Below are 14,168 nucleotides of genomic sequence, written 5' to 3'. Positions count from 1 at the left end.
AAGGTTAGCAAGGATGTGATCTTCCATGAAGCTGCAACCTTTGAGGATCCGATTGATAGTTCCTCATCTTCGACTAAAAGCCCCCCTCCCCCCCCCCCCAAAAACCCCAAAAAAACATTAGTCCCTCCCATTCCTTCCAGGTTACCCCTCAGCATCCCTTCTTCGTGTGCGACTCCTCTTCCTCCTCCTACCCCTTCACCCTCTCCTCTTCCACCCTTTACAACTCCTCTATCTACTACTTCGTCATCAAGTACTCCTACCCCTTCCTTGTCTCGTCAAGTTTCCTTTTGGAGGGGAGGGACGGTGGGGGTGAGCCGTCAAAGGGGGAGCTTTGATCATCACGTAAGGAGGATCCATTTTCCCTTAGTGAGGGAGAGTCTGTTCCATAGACAAGTGCTTTACAGGTACTCGACACTTCTCAACCTCCTTTGCAACGAAATGAGCCTATCACCATTCCTCGATGGTATCAACGGCTCATGCAAGATTCACGGATACTAAGTTCCCTGAGACGACGACTTTTGGCCCACGCATCTTAGCCAGGTTACAGGCCTAACAAGATAATTCACTTCTTCTTCTTTTTTTGGCAAGTAAAATGTGGCTGATTATATTACTCAAAAAAGCTTACTACAACGGAATGCTCATGCTCGACAGACTAGTTGGAGCTGGTGCAAGGTCATAAATACATCATGTGTACCGGTCAAGGAGCAAGCTCCTGGCGAGCTCGAGACTCGCCCTGCACCTAGTCCCATTGGCCACAGAGGGTGTGGATGATGGAGGTCCAAAGCTCTGTCAAAGTCGCATGTACTAAAAGTCTCTCCATGCCAAAAACCTCCTGACAACGCAACTTCCAGATGTGCCATCCAGTAAAACTCCCTACAATCTCCCATACCTCAAAGCGGTCTGATGTGGGCTCCACTACCTGGCAGATGGGTATAGCCTCCAAGCCGTCGACCACTGTGCATGACCCAGCCTCAATGATGAAGATCGTGTCCTACATCCGGGCCTCATACAAAAGGTGACAGTCCTGGCTGCCTACCTGCCAGCAGAGAACTCCCCATGAGATACATCCAAGGTTGGTGCAAGACAGTGGAGAATGTGGCATACTCCTCTCCACACGAGCTGCGCCGCGTCACACGACCAAAGGCAGTGCTTTGGAGTTTCTAGAAACTACTATGTGCAACATTTACACCCTCCATCCTTCTACATCTGGGCTAGCCAACTCCCCACCGCCACGCCTCCATGTGCTAACAACCATATGAAATACGATACCCTCCTCGGCCTCTAGCTACCCCATAGGCCGCGCCAGAAAGTCCGCCAGAAAGCATCCATGATGTTGTACTCTGCCCAGTATCTGCTATGCGAAGGCGCTCAGTCCATGTCCTCCTACATCAGTAGGTGTCTACCAATCCTGGCTATGTACTCCAAGAACCTCGGTGGCTTCTTGGCAACCACAGTGCCCGGCCATAGCCCACTCTCCAGGGTCCCACTCCTACTCATCAAGTGGCTTGCTCTCCCATATCCAGAGGCGCCACTCCCGGAACTCCTCCGAGAACACATAAGGGTCCAGACACGATGTCTTTCAATGTAGGCCAACCACCCGAATCCTCCTCCACAAAAGGAAAACTATCCCCTCATCCTGCTACCCTCTGTCAAGGACGAAACCCCCCCCCCCCCCCTCCCTCAAGGTCCTCCAAAATCTCAGCTATGTGAAGTGGGTCAACCTCTAGATCTTGTTGTGCCTACTCCCATTCGGTGAATGAATCTGCTTTCTTCACCATGCCTTTGCAAAGCATTCGCAAGTTGGAACTCACAAAGACCAAATCATTGGCACGATGCACTCCAAGGCGGTTCCTCTTCATAGAGGCGATGTGGCTATACACTGGCCAAAGTTGCTCCAAGCAACTGGAGCTACAACATTGTGAGAGAATGCGGATGGCAAATCGCTGGAACTCTAGACCATCTGCACCATAATCCTCCCACCAAAGTGCTGAGCCGATCTTGAAGCGATTCGTCTGTGCATCTGGCAATCCATAACTACCCTCTTCTCACGATATAATTGCAATTGATCTCTAATTTTGCGCCTGATACCCACGTATGGCATTAGACAATCCAAGATAATCCTGAAGCCATTGCTAATCTCTCTATGCTTTTCCTGCTTGCAACCTTGAAATTCGGGATCCACCATGTAGGTTGCTCCATGGAGAGGGGAGTAGTAGGCATCCCACCTTGTCACACACATGGATTTGATCTCATCGTAGTTCTCATCAGGAACATAAACCTTGGGGCGCTCTATCATCCGATCCATGGCCTCATATACCTTGCCGATGCATGGCAACATGCCATCGACAACCCTCAAGAGGTCCATGACTAGTTTGATCATGGTGTCAATGCGCTTTACACTTTCCCACCATGCCGTGTCATTTGCTCGTGCTTTGCACTCTTGCCCCCTTGCTGTGGAAGCCTCTGGCATGCTAGAAAACTCATCACTAAGAAAGAGTCCTCGTAATGCCCCGTTACATGTGGACAAGTGGCCTAACATGAGAAAGTTGAAAGCAAATTGTGTCTCTGAATATTTGAGCAGAGCGAGGTTTGACAACTCATGGCAAAAACTCATGGCAAATCCCCCCATGATTGAGGACAAAGGTGACAATTTTGTTGGCTTCATCCATGACAAGAGCTACCCATGGTAGGGCCCCAATGTCTTTGATGAGATTGTTAAGACAATGGGCCATGCAAAAAGAGACGGTAATGTGAGGATATGTGGCTTGAAGCATGTTCCAATCTGCTCGATTTGCCGGTTCGCCATCTACACAAATGGTCACCACATTCTCTGCTCCCATGGTTTCTAAAGTTGTTGCCCACTCCGCAGCAAGCACATCGGCGGACTTCCCGAGACCAGAGGCGTCATGTGACTCGACAATATACATCTCTCCACGAGAGTAGGCCACCACTCCATGAATAGACCGCTTGCGGGTGTCACTCCATCCATCCACCAGAAGTGTGACACCATTATTGGCCCATAGCTCCTTCATATTTGCCGCAGCAGCCTCAACACTCCTCTTCTCCTTTTCAAGAAGGGTGGTGCGAAGGGTTTCCGAAGAGGGGGCAACATAGGAAGAACCATATTCCCCAATCTTCATAATCATGGCTCTAAAGTATGGAAACCTATCCAATGTTCATAAACCAAAGAGAGCATGTTAAGAATCAATATGATGATAAATAATAATGTTCAATGAGCATAATAATTTATTATTTATCACTTGACACTAGAAACTCCCCGAGCCGCACGGAAAGCAATGTGATCATGAAAGAAGAAACGAACCACGGTAATGTCCGTCTCTTCTTTCAAGTGAGGATTCCAATTTTCCTCGAGGGTACTTTGGCGAGGACGAGAAGATGAGGTGGTTGATGCGGATGGGCCACATGCAAAAGGTGTCGATGGGAAGGTATGTGATGGCACACCTCTACCCAAGACCTCATAGATTGCGAGCTTATCAAGAAGCTCTTGTCTTTTCTCCGGGGTCACCTTTGTGCAATATCTCACCTCATTCCCGAGTTCGCTCAAGAGATGAGCTCGCACCTTGTTGGCACCACCACTACGTTTGTATCCACAAAGTTTGCATGTCCATGCTCTAGCACCGCCTCCCGAACCATACAAAAAACAATCGACCTCATCCCACCATGACCATCGATGTATCGCGGGTCTTCTCCTTCGAGTGGGGCCGGTGGTTCCTTCATGATTATCATTTTGTGAAGAGGTGGATGCCGCAGTAGATGTGGGTTGGTTTGTAGATGGAAAAGCCAATGAAGATGCCATAGATTATAGAAACTTTGAACGTTTGATGAGAAGTAGCCTTTGAAGTTTGCCCTTGAGGCTGAGCTCCTTGAGCCTTGAAAGTTGAGGCTTAAACAATGAATTATGAGGCCCAAGGGAGGGAGAGTAGAGTCTAGACTCTAGAGACTTGAGAGGGAGAGAAAGAGAGTAGATAGTAGAGCAATGAGCATGTAGTATGTACTATAGACTATAGTACTAAGTAGTATAGTCTATGTACTATGTACTATGTAGTAACAATGAGCATGTAACATAATACATGTACATTGTACAATATATGTAGATAGTAGAGATTAAGCCTCAGAGGGTAGCCTTGAGGCTTGAGGCCCAAGGGAGGGAGAGAAAGAGGGAGAGAGAGAGAGAGAGAGAGAGAGAGAAAGCTTGTACAATGTAGAGGGTAGCCTTGAGCCTTGAGGCTTGAGGGCCAAGGGAGGAGAGAGTGGAGACTTGAGACTTGAGAGGGAGAGGAAGAGCCTTGAGCACGCCGACTTTCAACCTTGAGACTTGAGAATGAGAGGGAGAGAAAGAGCCTTGAGAAGTTGAGACTCTTGGCCTTGGAGTGTGAGTGTAGCTTGAGAAAACATTGGCAAGAGCATGGCGGAAATGGCCGTTGGCAGCCAAACAGTCAATTTTTTTTTTCAAAAATGGCCCAACGACTCCCTGGGCCGTCCCCAGTTGGCGTCCCTGACACGCACGCGTTCCGGGAACACATCCCCGCTTGGCTCACCGGCGTGCCCACTCGGAGACGGGACGTCCGTCCGTTCCGGAACGTCCCCACCCGGTCCCGTCCCTAGGACTGCATCCCCCCGTCCCACGCTGTCGTCCCCTCCGTCCCCTGTTACTATGCCACAGACTACTAGCTTGCCCAAAAGGACTAGACTCTAATACTCTAAGTCTATAATCCCAAGCCCTCCCTCTGATCGATGTCTGATGATGGTCGCCCACACCACCTTGGCCCGAGAGTCCCTGGAACTGTCTAACCCGGCCCAGAGAAAATTCCGCACTAGGCGGCGAAGTTGAACTACACAGGACCAAGAAAAGCATCAACACGAGACGATGTACCAAGCCATCGCTAGGAGGACCTCGTTGACCACCAGGGCTCGGCCCGCTAGGGAAAGGCAGGCAGTGCTCCAATAGGTCAGCTTCCGCCAAATAGAGTCCAGGACTGGAAGAAACTCTTGGGCAGGAGTGATGTCGAGTCCCAACTAGAACCCTAGGTAACAGACAATCTGCCCTCTACACACCCATCTGAATCCCAAGCGAGCGCCCCACTTTGTGCTAGAGTCCGGGTCCGTAAGAAAACCAACCGACTTTCGCCAGTTGATTTTCGCTCCCGCTGCAATGCAAAACACCTCGAGAGCTAGTCTCACTCTCTTCACCATCAGCTCATCGTCCTCTATGTAGAGTAGTGTGTCATCTGCATACTTTGAGTCTAAGAGATTCGTCTCCTATCTCGCCAGAAGTCAGAGGCCACGTAACCTGCTCACACGTGACCTGAGGAAGTGAGACATCGCCTATACAGAGAGTAGGAACAGATACATGGCCAGAGGGTAGCCCTGCCGAACCGATCTCTCTAGCAGAAACTCCTTCCCCCGCCTGCCACCTATGAGAACCCTATTGATAGCCAATTTGTAGTGTGCGGAGACCCCGCGGATCCATGCCTGGGGGAAGCCCAACCTCACCATGGTGCCCTCTAAGAAGTCCCAGTCAACCCTATCATAGGCTTTTCCGAAATCCAGGAGTAGTACAGTCAATCCCTGATCATGGTGCTCCGCCTACTCTATCGCCTTAAAGAAGGTGAAAACATTGTCTAGGATGCTCCTATCTTGGACAAAACTTGTCTGTGTGTCACGAATGATGTCTGGAAGTACAGGGCGGAGTCGCCTACCAATCATCTTGGCCAGTGCCTTATAGGCCACTGACAACAAGGTGATCGGTCTCCATTGAGATAGCTCCAACTGGTCTCCCCCTTTGGAGAGGAGACTAATAAGACTTGCTGATAGACTCCCTGACATCCGTCTTGAGCTGAAAATCTCCTGAAAGGCCAACAGTAGTAGGGGATCCTTCACCACCTCCTAGTAGGTAGTGAACAAGGGCTAAGAAAGACCATCCTCTCCCAAGCATTTATGCCCGTCCTGTGTATGGAAAGCCTCCTCTAGATCCTTCTCTGTGAAGGAGTCTAGGAGGGAGCGTCCCATCTCCTCTGTGACGAGAAACGGGATGTGGTCCCAGACCTGCTATTTGCATTGCTATCTTTTGGTTGAGGCTGTCTCCTACTGGAAAAGGTTTTTGTAGTAGACAGTGGCAATCTCCATCACCTCATCTGAGCTAGAGCAAATCCTCCCATACTGATCCCGAAGGCTGCGTATCTGCTCTCCTGAGGTACGAGGGGGATCCACCTGGAAAAACTCCCTGCACACTGTGACCCCCTTCCACACCCAAAAGGTTGCTGAGGTGCAGAAGGAAAACTCCAAGCACCTATCCTCTAGGCCGTCGAGGGCTGCTCCTATGCGCACCTCCTGTACGTGGAGAATGGGACCCCCTGGTGCCTCCTATAGTAGTCTCTACGTGGCTGCTACGTCCCGCCAGAGTGCTCTCTCCTCCTCCCAGCTCTGCTATCTGACCTGTAGGGTTGCCTCCTGGCAGATACTGCTCGACTCGTCTAGGACCTCCACAACCTCCTCTGCGATCCAGTCCCTCCTACCCACTCCCTAGTCCAGAGCTGCTCAATCTATCTCTTCACCTCCTCCCTTTTGTAGATCGAGTCAGAGATCTGACAGGATTGTGTGTCTAGGGCAAAGGCTGGGGCATCAAGTGTCAGGAGAATCGGGCAGTGATCAGACAAAGAGGTGCCAGCCAACTACCCTACCTAGCCTCCGGGAGAGCATCCCCACTCTCCCACATAAAACCTATCCAGCCGCTCCAGCAAAACTCCACCTAGCCGCCTGTATCCCCAAGAGAAGTCCAGCGACCTCTCCCTCTTGTGCAAAGTTGGGTCTCTCCAAGCATCCTCTGCTCCTACTGCTAGTAGGAAGACCTCCCATGCCTCTTGCTCCTCCCCAACCATACCCTGGTAGTTTCTGCCTCTGCCCTCCTGCTAGTCCTCTAAGGCCTCTAGGTTGTTGAAGTCTCCAACAATCCAAGAGTCAACATCTGAGAGTCCTGCTGCGCTCTCCACTCAGAACCTATTGCATGCCCTAACCTCGATAGGGGCATAGAAATTGAGGACTCCAAGGCACAAGTCCCCAATATCCAATTTAATCCATAGAACCCTCCCTGCCACAATCGTCCCATGGTCATGTACACAAGCGGTGAGACTCAGGCCAATAGAGGTGCATACGCCTCCACTCCTGCCATGGGCACCGATGGGGTGTTCCCAGTAAGTATGTGAACTGCGTAGGAGTACCTTCCCTACTTGATGGGCCTGCGTGGGAGTGAGCTGGTGCTCCTGCAAAAGTAAGATGTCGATCCGTCCGATACCACGGAACCATGTATATGACCCCCTTCGTGGAAGCATAGGGTGAGCTATCCACTAGCTCACGGGTTGCGTCTGTCGAGGTGAGTCATACCATGAAGATCCCTTGACCCATGAGAACCGCCTCCGCGATTTGCGTAGCGTGGAGTGAAGCCAATCCCGAAGCTCGGCCCTAGATGGGAAGTGTCCTACTACCAGACCAAAGATCGTTGTTTCTTTGAGCTCCAACTTTGTGGCATGGATGGCTAAGAGTTGTTCCTTAGAGAGGACAATGCGCAAGGTGTTTGACTGGGGGGCACTCATAGAATGCACCGGCATCTGACTAGAGGTTTCCATTGTGCGTCCTTGCTCAAACACCTTGTTGTGCTACCGGGGGGGAAGTTCCTACAGAGGGAGGGAGCAACTAGAGGGGGGGCCAATGGCAAGGAGGGGGGTGGGGCGGGGAGGGGGGGTAGGGGAATGCTGTTTTCTCACAGTGAGGGAGGTATCAAACCCCACTGACAGTCGGCTCGCCATGGGCAGAGCGTGAGTGGTGAGTCTATTGGACAGAATCCGGGCCGCAATATAGAAGAGGTGGCGGGGATCGGGTGGAGGAGGCGGAGGATCATGCTGGGGGAGGAGCTCGTGCGGAGGATCATGCAAGGGATCATGCAGGGGGGAGGATCAAGCGGTGGGTCAGGCGGTGGGTCCAGGCAAGGACCAAGTATCTTGAAGATGGGAACATGGATAAGCATAAGACATGTCTTGTTGCCAAGAGATTCTCTCAAAGAGAAGGTTTGAACTATTTTGAGAATTTCACACCAACAGCTCGAATATTACAGGAGATCCTTTATAGCCTAAAGCAAGCTCCTAGGGTATTGGCGGATTGATCAATTCTTCTTGAATAGTGGTTTCCATTGATGGGATCATAATCTCAACCTTTATTACAAGGTTGAGAAGGACATGTGCATCTTGGTCACCTTGTATATTCATGACCTTATCACTACAGGAAGCGATACACAAGAGGTTGATCGTAGTTGAAAGATAATGGGCCAGGAGTTCGATATGACGAATCTTGGGATCCTCCACTTCTTACTTGGATTGAAGATCTATCGAATGATACATGGCATTTTTATTTCCCAACACATGTACATCTAGAAGCTTCTTTCGCAGTTTGGTATGGCTGAAGATCTGACCTATTTCTTGCCCCATAGACCTAGAGTCCAAGCTTTTTGCAGCAAGAGATCCCCTCAATAACACGACCCATTACAAGTGCCTCCCTGGCTCTTTGATCTAGCTGATCTATAGGTTCTTCTTGGTTCAAGACTTTGGATGTTTCAACCATAGCTTCGTGGCTAGGCCTTCGTATACCTTCCAGCCTGAAATAATGGAGCTGGTGGCTTCTCTCCCAAGGTTGAGTTTCAAAACTATCAGCTCATTATATCTATTACTATTTACTACTTGTTACCTTACAGATGGAACATTGGGATCCTAGGGTTGATCCTCTCTCTCCTTTTTGGGCCTGAGAAGGAAGGGTTGAGAGACCAAGTCATTCAGTACATTTTCCCTCCTCCATTCCTATTTTTGGTTTCCATTTACAGCCCCAAAAGGGCTTTCAAGGTGTCTCCCAAGAGAGTTGGGCACCGAAGAGACTTTAGTGGGTGCCACTCAAGACAATTTGTGCTTATAAATATGGCACTAACCCAACCCATCCATTATCCCACACATTCATTCCTTTTGACACTCTCTCACTCTCTTCCCCATTCGTTCATCCTCTCCATTGTTGTTCAAACCCCGTGAGGAGAATATTACGGTTTGTTGCTTCAGCTTCCATCTCTACCTCACAACCATCATCATCAATATCTGGAATCATCATGCTTGTGTTTTCTAGTTCTAGAGACTTTTTCTCAACAAGTGTTAGCCCTTCATACCTGCCATCACTATCTACCTTGCATTTGGATCATCCTTCCATCCAACATAAGGCATACTCCATCTAGCAACATCATCTAGCTGCGTTTGGCAATCTGGTGGCCCATTCTCCATCTACAAACCTTCATCCTCTTGAAGCCTTAGTTGTTTGGCTGGATTTGGCTGTCCAAATGTCTTCCCGACATCATCATTGGCTCTAACAGGCACCTGCTATCTCAAACGGTTGTGTTTTCCAATTTCTGCTCCATCTTGGGTTGGATTCCTTCATCTAGCACGCCCTCAGGTCCTTCACCCTTCAGAGTACGCATCATTAGCTGGTGATCTTCTTCCTCGACTTTGACGGCCTCAAAGGACTGCAATTTGGTTCCTTAACAACTATCTTTCATCTTCAACATTTATATTCGATATCCCACTACCAAAGGACTGCATTTTGCTCCCTCTACAATGCAAATTTCCTTCAAATACTACCACTTGATCAAACAGGAAAGTGCACTCATCTTTAAAGCTTTAGCTCCACTGTGTCAACTTGATTCACTTAGCATGACTCATCATTCATCTTCTTCTTCTTCTGTGTTTTCTCTAAGTTTCTTCTTCTCTCAATGTTTGTTGTACACTCGGTGTTTCTCTCCACAAACCCTACTATCTCTTTGAGATGGTATAAGTGCATATTGTCCCATCAGACTATTTTGACATGGTATCAGAGCATGTCTATTATTTTGGCGACAACAAATACAAATGAAGCCAAAAGGCAACAAAATACAAAGCTATAGGGACAAGAGAAGGGGACCATGATGTAGTCACAATAGGGATGGTACAAACGATATCCCTCTACAATGAAAGAATGAATGATATCATGGAGGTCGACATGGGACATCAAGTTCCAAATTTGTCTTGCAATCAAGCAAGAGATAAAAATATGACCAAAAGTCTCATCACATGTAGTACAAAAGATACATCAACCTTGGGAGATCTTGTGACCCCACCCTTGCCTTTCTCTTTGCACTTATCATCACATATCTTATGGCGATGTAGTTGAATAAAACCCTACTTTCCACAATAATAACATGTCAAAGAGGACTTATGACCACAGAACTTACTACAAGACCGTTCGCAAGACTAAGACCTCTGTGAGTCTCTACCATGGCAGTTATTACCGCTCTTACCATCATGTCTACCCCTAACAGTCAATGCATGAGAAGTATGAGTTGCATCTACATTCTTTTTATTTATCTCCTCTGTGAGTAAAGCACCCTTCACATCCTAGAGTTTTAAGCCATCCTTAGGCATATTAGCACACATGGCTGTACAGAAAGTGTTCCATGACTCAGAAGTGACAAGTCCCTTCCTTCGGGCGAAGGTCCATAAGTTGTTTCAACCAATATATCTATCATGCAGGACTTTTCTAGTCACAAAGATTGCATGTCCCATAATTGCATAGGCATTATCCTTAGCCCTTGTGGGAAGACCACTGATAGAAAACCTCCATCTGAACACTTTCCCCTGAATGCAACCACAAGGATGAAGATTGAAAAGTAGGGAAAGGGAAAAGCCACCTAAGCTGGTCCTCCAAAGTCACCCAAATCAGCCTATAACTTCGAGGCACCTTGAAGTACTGACAAATACAACAGAAACAGTAAATCCAAGATTGACCTAGAGTGACAGCATCATGCACAATCTTCAAACCCAATCTTGCCATGTTATTGAACTTATCCTCTCCATGTGCTTCTCACACCAATCAAGCAACCAAGCTGTAGCAAAGACCTCCGTTTGCAGGGAATTAGCTTCCTTTCTAGAGTTGGGGGCGCCAAACAGTGAAATAGAGAATCTCCTGCCATGAGATAATCAGGCAGAGAAGAAAAGATGGAACTTTTTCAAAATATTCCACCATGAGGCCCAGATAGTAGTGTTACCATGTGATGCCAATCTCCTCAAAAAAAGACCTAGAAATATATGTCCAAGGATGATGTTGTACACAAATACCCAATTATTGCAAGACTGAAAAAATAAGCCAAGTATAAGAGATAAGAAGAGATATGGCATACCATATGACGTGCAAGGGCTGTGGCATGTTGAAGATCACTGCGTGCACCGGTTGTCACTTGCTCTGTCCCAAATATCAGCTCCTCAGCAACACGTCCGCCCATAGCCACATCAAGCCGAGCAAGCATTTGCACCTTACTGACAGATGTTTCATCTTTGTCAGGTATTTGTGATACCATGCCAAGTGCATTCCCCCTAGGAGTAATAGTAGCTTTGTGTATAGGATGAGCACCAACAGTGTTGAAAGCCACCACTGCATGACCACTTTCATGATATGCAGTCAACTGCAACAACAGGCATTACAGCAAACTCTTGGTATGTAATTCAGTGGATAAGCCAGATGATTCCAGCATTCAAAAGGTCATTTGTGTTCTTTAGTTTAAAATGCTTTAGAAAGGATGTACTTACTTTTCTGGATTCTTCGGACTGTACAAATGACTTCCGCTCAGTACCCATTACTATTTTATCCTTCGCAAATTCCAACTGAGCATTGCTTATAGTCTCAGTTCCATCAACAGCAGCTTTTAAAGCCGCCATGTTCACCAAATTTGCCAGATCTAGCAACAAAAAACACTATAAACTAATGAATTATGAGTTTAGGTGGGGTTAACTCACTCCTGTTTCTTTTTTTCTTTTCTTTTTTTTCAAACTCTGGAATTGTTTTACCTCAGCAGACAGATTCATTGGCCTAGCCAAACTCAGATGTAAAGAAAGTCCAAACTGCAACCCAAAAAAGTACCACCGCAAACACACCAATTGAAGTGAATGCCATTACCAATTGCCTCACCAATGCATCCTTTGAATCCTTGCTTTAGAATTTTCTTTATTTATGCTGTTTATTGCTTATTAAACATAAATAAACAGAGCCCTCCCACACTTTTCAAGGATCCTAGGCAAACAGGTACACCTATCAGAAAGGTGGCTGCAGCTCTGACAAAGTCTGTAAGGGTCTACAGCCTACATCACTAAGGTGCCTCCCTGGGGACTGCAAAGTTCTCTCTATGTGAGCATACCTCCAAAAGGCAAAGTCCAAGGCAAAGCTGATCTCGAAAATTTGTCAAGGTCCGTATCCGTCACAGGACAGGCAATGGAAGAATCTAGTCCCCAGCAACCTGTCTCTATGTGCAACTGAAATGAAACAGAAGAAAGATGAGGAATATGCTCTCACTAGAAAGCCACATCCATCCCAAGCACCTTAATAGGTGTGACCCGTGTCCTTGTCATGTGCAACTAAATGACATCCATCTTGCTGGCCATATTGAGCCCCTTGGGCCTCTCAACTAAACCCTAAGAAAGGGGAGTCCAAATTGTACCATAATGGTGGGAGACTATCCCATGTCTACCCCATATAACTGCAACCATGTATTCATCTTAGTGTAGTAGTAGCACCCTTTGTCATTCTGTGATGCTTGTTGCCTAGTTGTGTAGATAGCTCTGGTTGTAGCCATCAACACTCAATGCCCAATGCTGATGTAGAATGAGATGAGGCAGTCACACAGCAATAGAAGCTGAAAATGCCAGAGTCTCTGAACAGTATGAGGGATGCAAAAGCCAAACACAGCAGAATGGAGATGGCTAACTGCAAAACCAATGAGGCTGGACAGCTGAATAACAGCAGGAGTGAGGCTTCAAGCTGAGAACGCAGTAACATAGGTGGCTGGAGAAGCATACAGCACAGTCACAGTTCTGGCAACAGAGTTTAACAGCAGGAATGATGAGAAAAAGCAAAGTGCAGCAGAATGATGCTGGTGACGGGCAAGAGAAGGATGCCAAAGAGCAGGGTGATAGCTCCTGGACTGATGGGCAGCACAGCAGCAACTGAAGGGGAGGAGAGATGATGATGAAGATGATAGCAATGATAATAACGACAGCAAGGAAAGGTTTGAGAGCTGGCATTGAAGTGATATAGAGAATCGGGCAGAAGAAAAGGTCGTCATTTAGCTACACAACATCCTTGGCAAGAGGTATTTACCATTTGATCATCACAACAAAATACAGATATTGTGAACATCAACTTTAAGATATAAAGCAGATCAGCTACAATTGCCCCTGCATAGGGGTAGAGGATCATTGCCTTTCATTTGGAAGTGCATGATGTTTCTCTTAGTCTGCATTTTAGTGGCAATATGCCATTTTTTCCAGAAGGGAAAAGGCACCATCTTCTTACAATGGAATACATCCAGTTGTGCAAATTTGCTGTGATTTTTCCCATGTAGGGCTAGCCTTGAGTCCATCACCCAGCCCTCACAAATCAGATTTTCGACCTCAAATTCTCCATGCCCTCACACTCACCTTTGACGTTCAAGTCATCCCATTTACTATGTGCATGGCATACTCCAAACACATTGAAGAGCCTCCATTGCATTGCTCTTTCTCACATGCTTAATGTCATTGTCAATCTCTTACACCACTCCCCAGATGCCTTCCCTGTCTAGGGAGCTATAAGAACCAATATCAATAATTGCAGAATGGAACAACTTAGGGTCTGGGGTCACATGTCAATCTTCTCATGTACATGTTGATGGATGCTTCCAACTTCCAATATCCAATAATACTTTATTGAATCATGCTGGACCTTCATTGAATTATAAAATGTGAGTACTCGTCATGTTTCACATGCAGGATTATTGTAGTAAGGCAGAAGGGAGAGAATCGATGAACTACTCAATCATGCATATGTTGGGAGAAGGTGTACCCAGAATTGATTGGAGTTATCTAGCTGAGGACAGTATAGAGTGTGTTGTTATGGGAATTCCCACAAACAAGGTGTGTGAAGCACCTTATTTGCTAGAGCAAAGCAAATTTCATGTCAAATGTTGTCCCTTCTTGCACTTGTGTCCATGCCCTACAAATGACGTCCATTACATAGCAGCCCCTTCACTATAAGAACATGGTTTTGCATTTGAGGCTTCC

At 47.3% G+C, this 14,168-nt stretch overlaps 1 protein-coding gene and 1 pseudogene across 4 annotated transcripts in view; both read right to left on the bottom strand.

Moving 5' to 3' along the window:
• Positions 1-14,168, bottom strand: part of FTSH11 (FTSH protease 11) — a 160,501-nt gene that overhangs the window by 18,909 nt on the left and 127,424 nt on the right. For all 4 annotated transcript variants that reach the window (XR_015688167.1, XR_015688166.1, XM_087664683.1 and 1 more), the window contains exons 13-14: positions 11,664-11,812; positions 11,258-11,539 (exon numbers count right to left, since the gene is read on the bottom strand). Coding sequence is in view for 2 of the 4 variants with exons in the window: in XM_087664683.1 (XP_087520809.1) it covers positions 11,258-11,539; positions 11,664-11,812 (431 nt within the window). In the remaining 2 variants the exon portion in view is untranslated. The remainder of the gene's footprint in view (positions 1-11,257; positions 11,540-11,663; positions 11,813-14,168) is intronic.
• On the bottom strand, positions 1,650-3,817 carry LOC148016054 (uncharacterized; annotated as a pseudogene).

Source organism: Lygodium microphyllum, chromosome 23 (genome assembly GCF_053477565.2).
Source record: "Lygodium microphyllum isolate KBCC chromosome 23, Lygodium_microphyllum_v1.1.10, whole genome shotgun sequence".
NCBI lineage: Eukaryota > Viridiplantae > Streptophyta > Polypodiopsida > Schizaeales > Lygodiaceae > Lygodium > Lygodium microphyllum.
The sequence above is the reverse complement of the archived record's forward strand: the minus strand, read 5'-3'. Positions and strand labels throughout refer to the sequence as shown.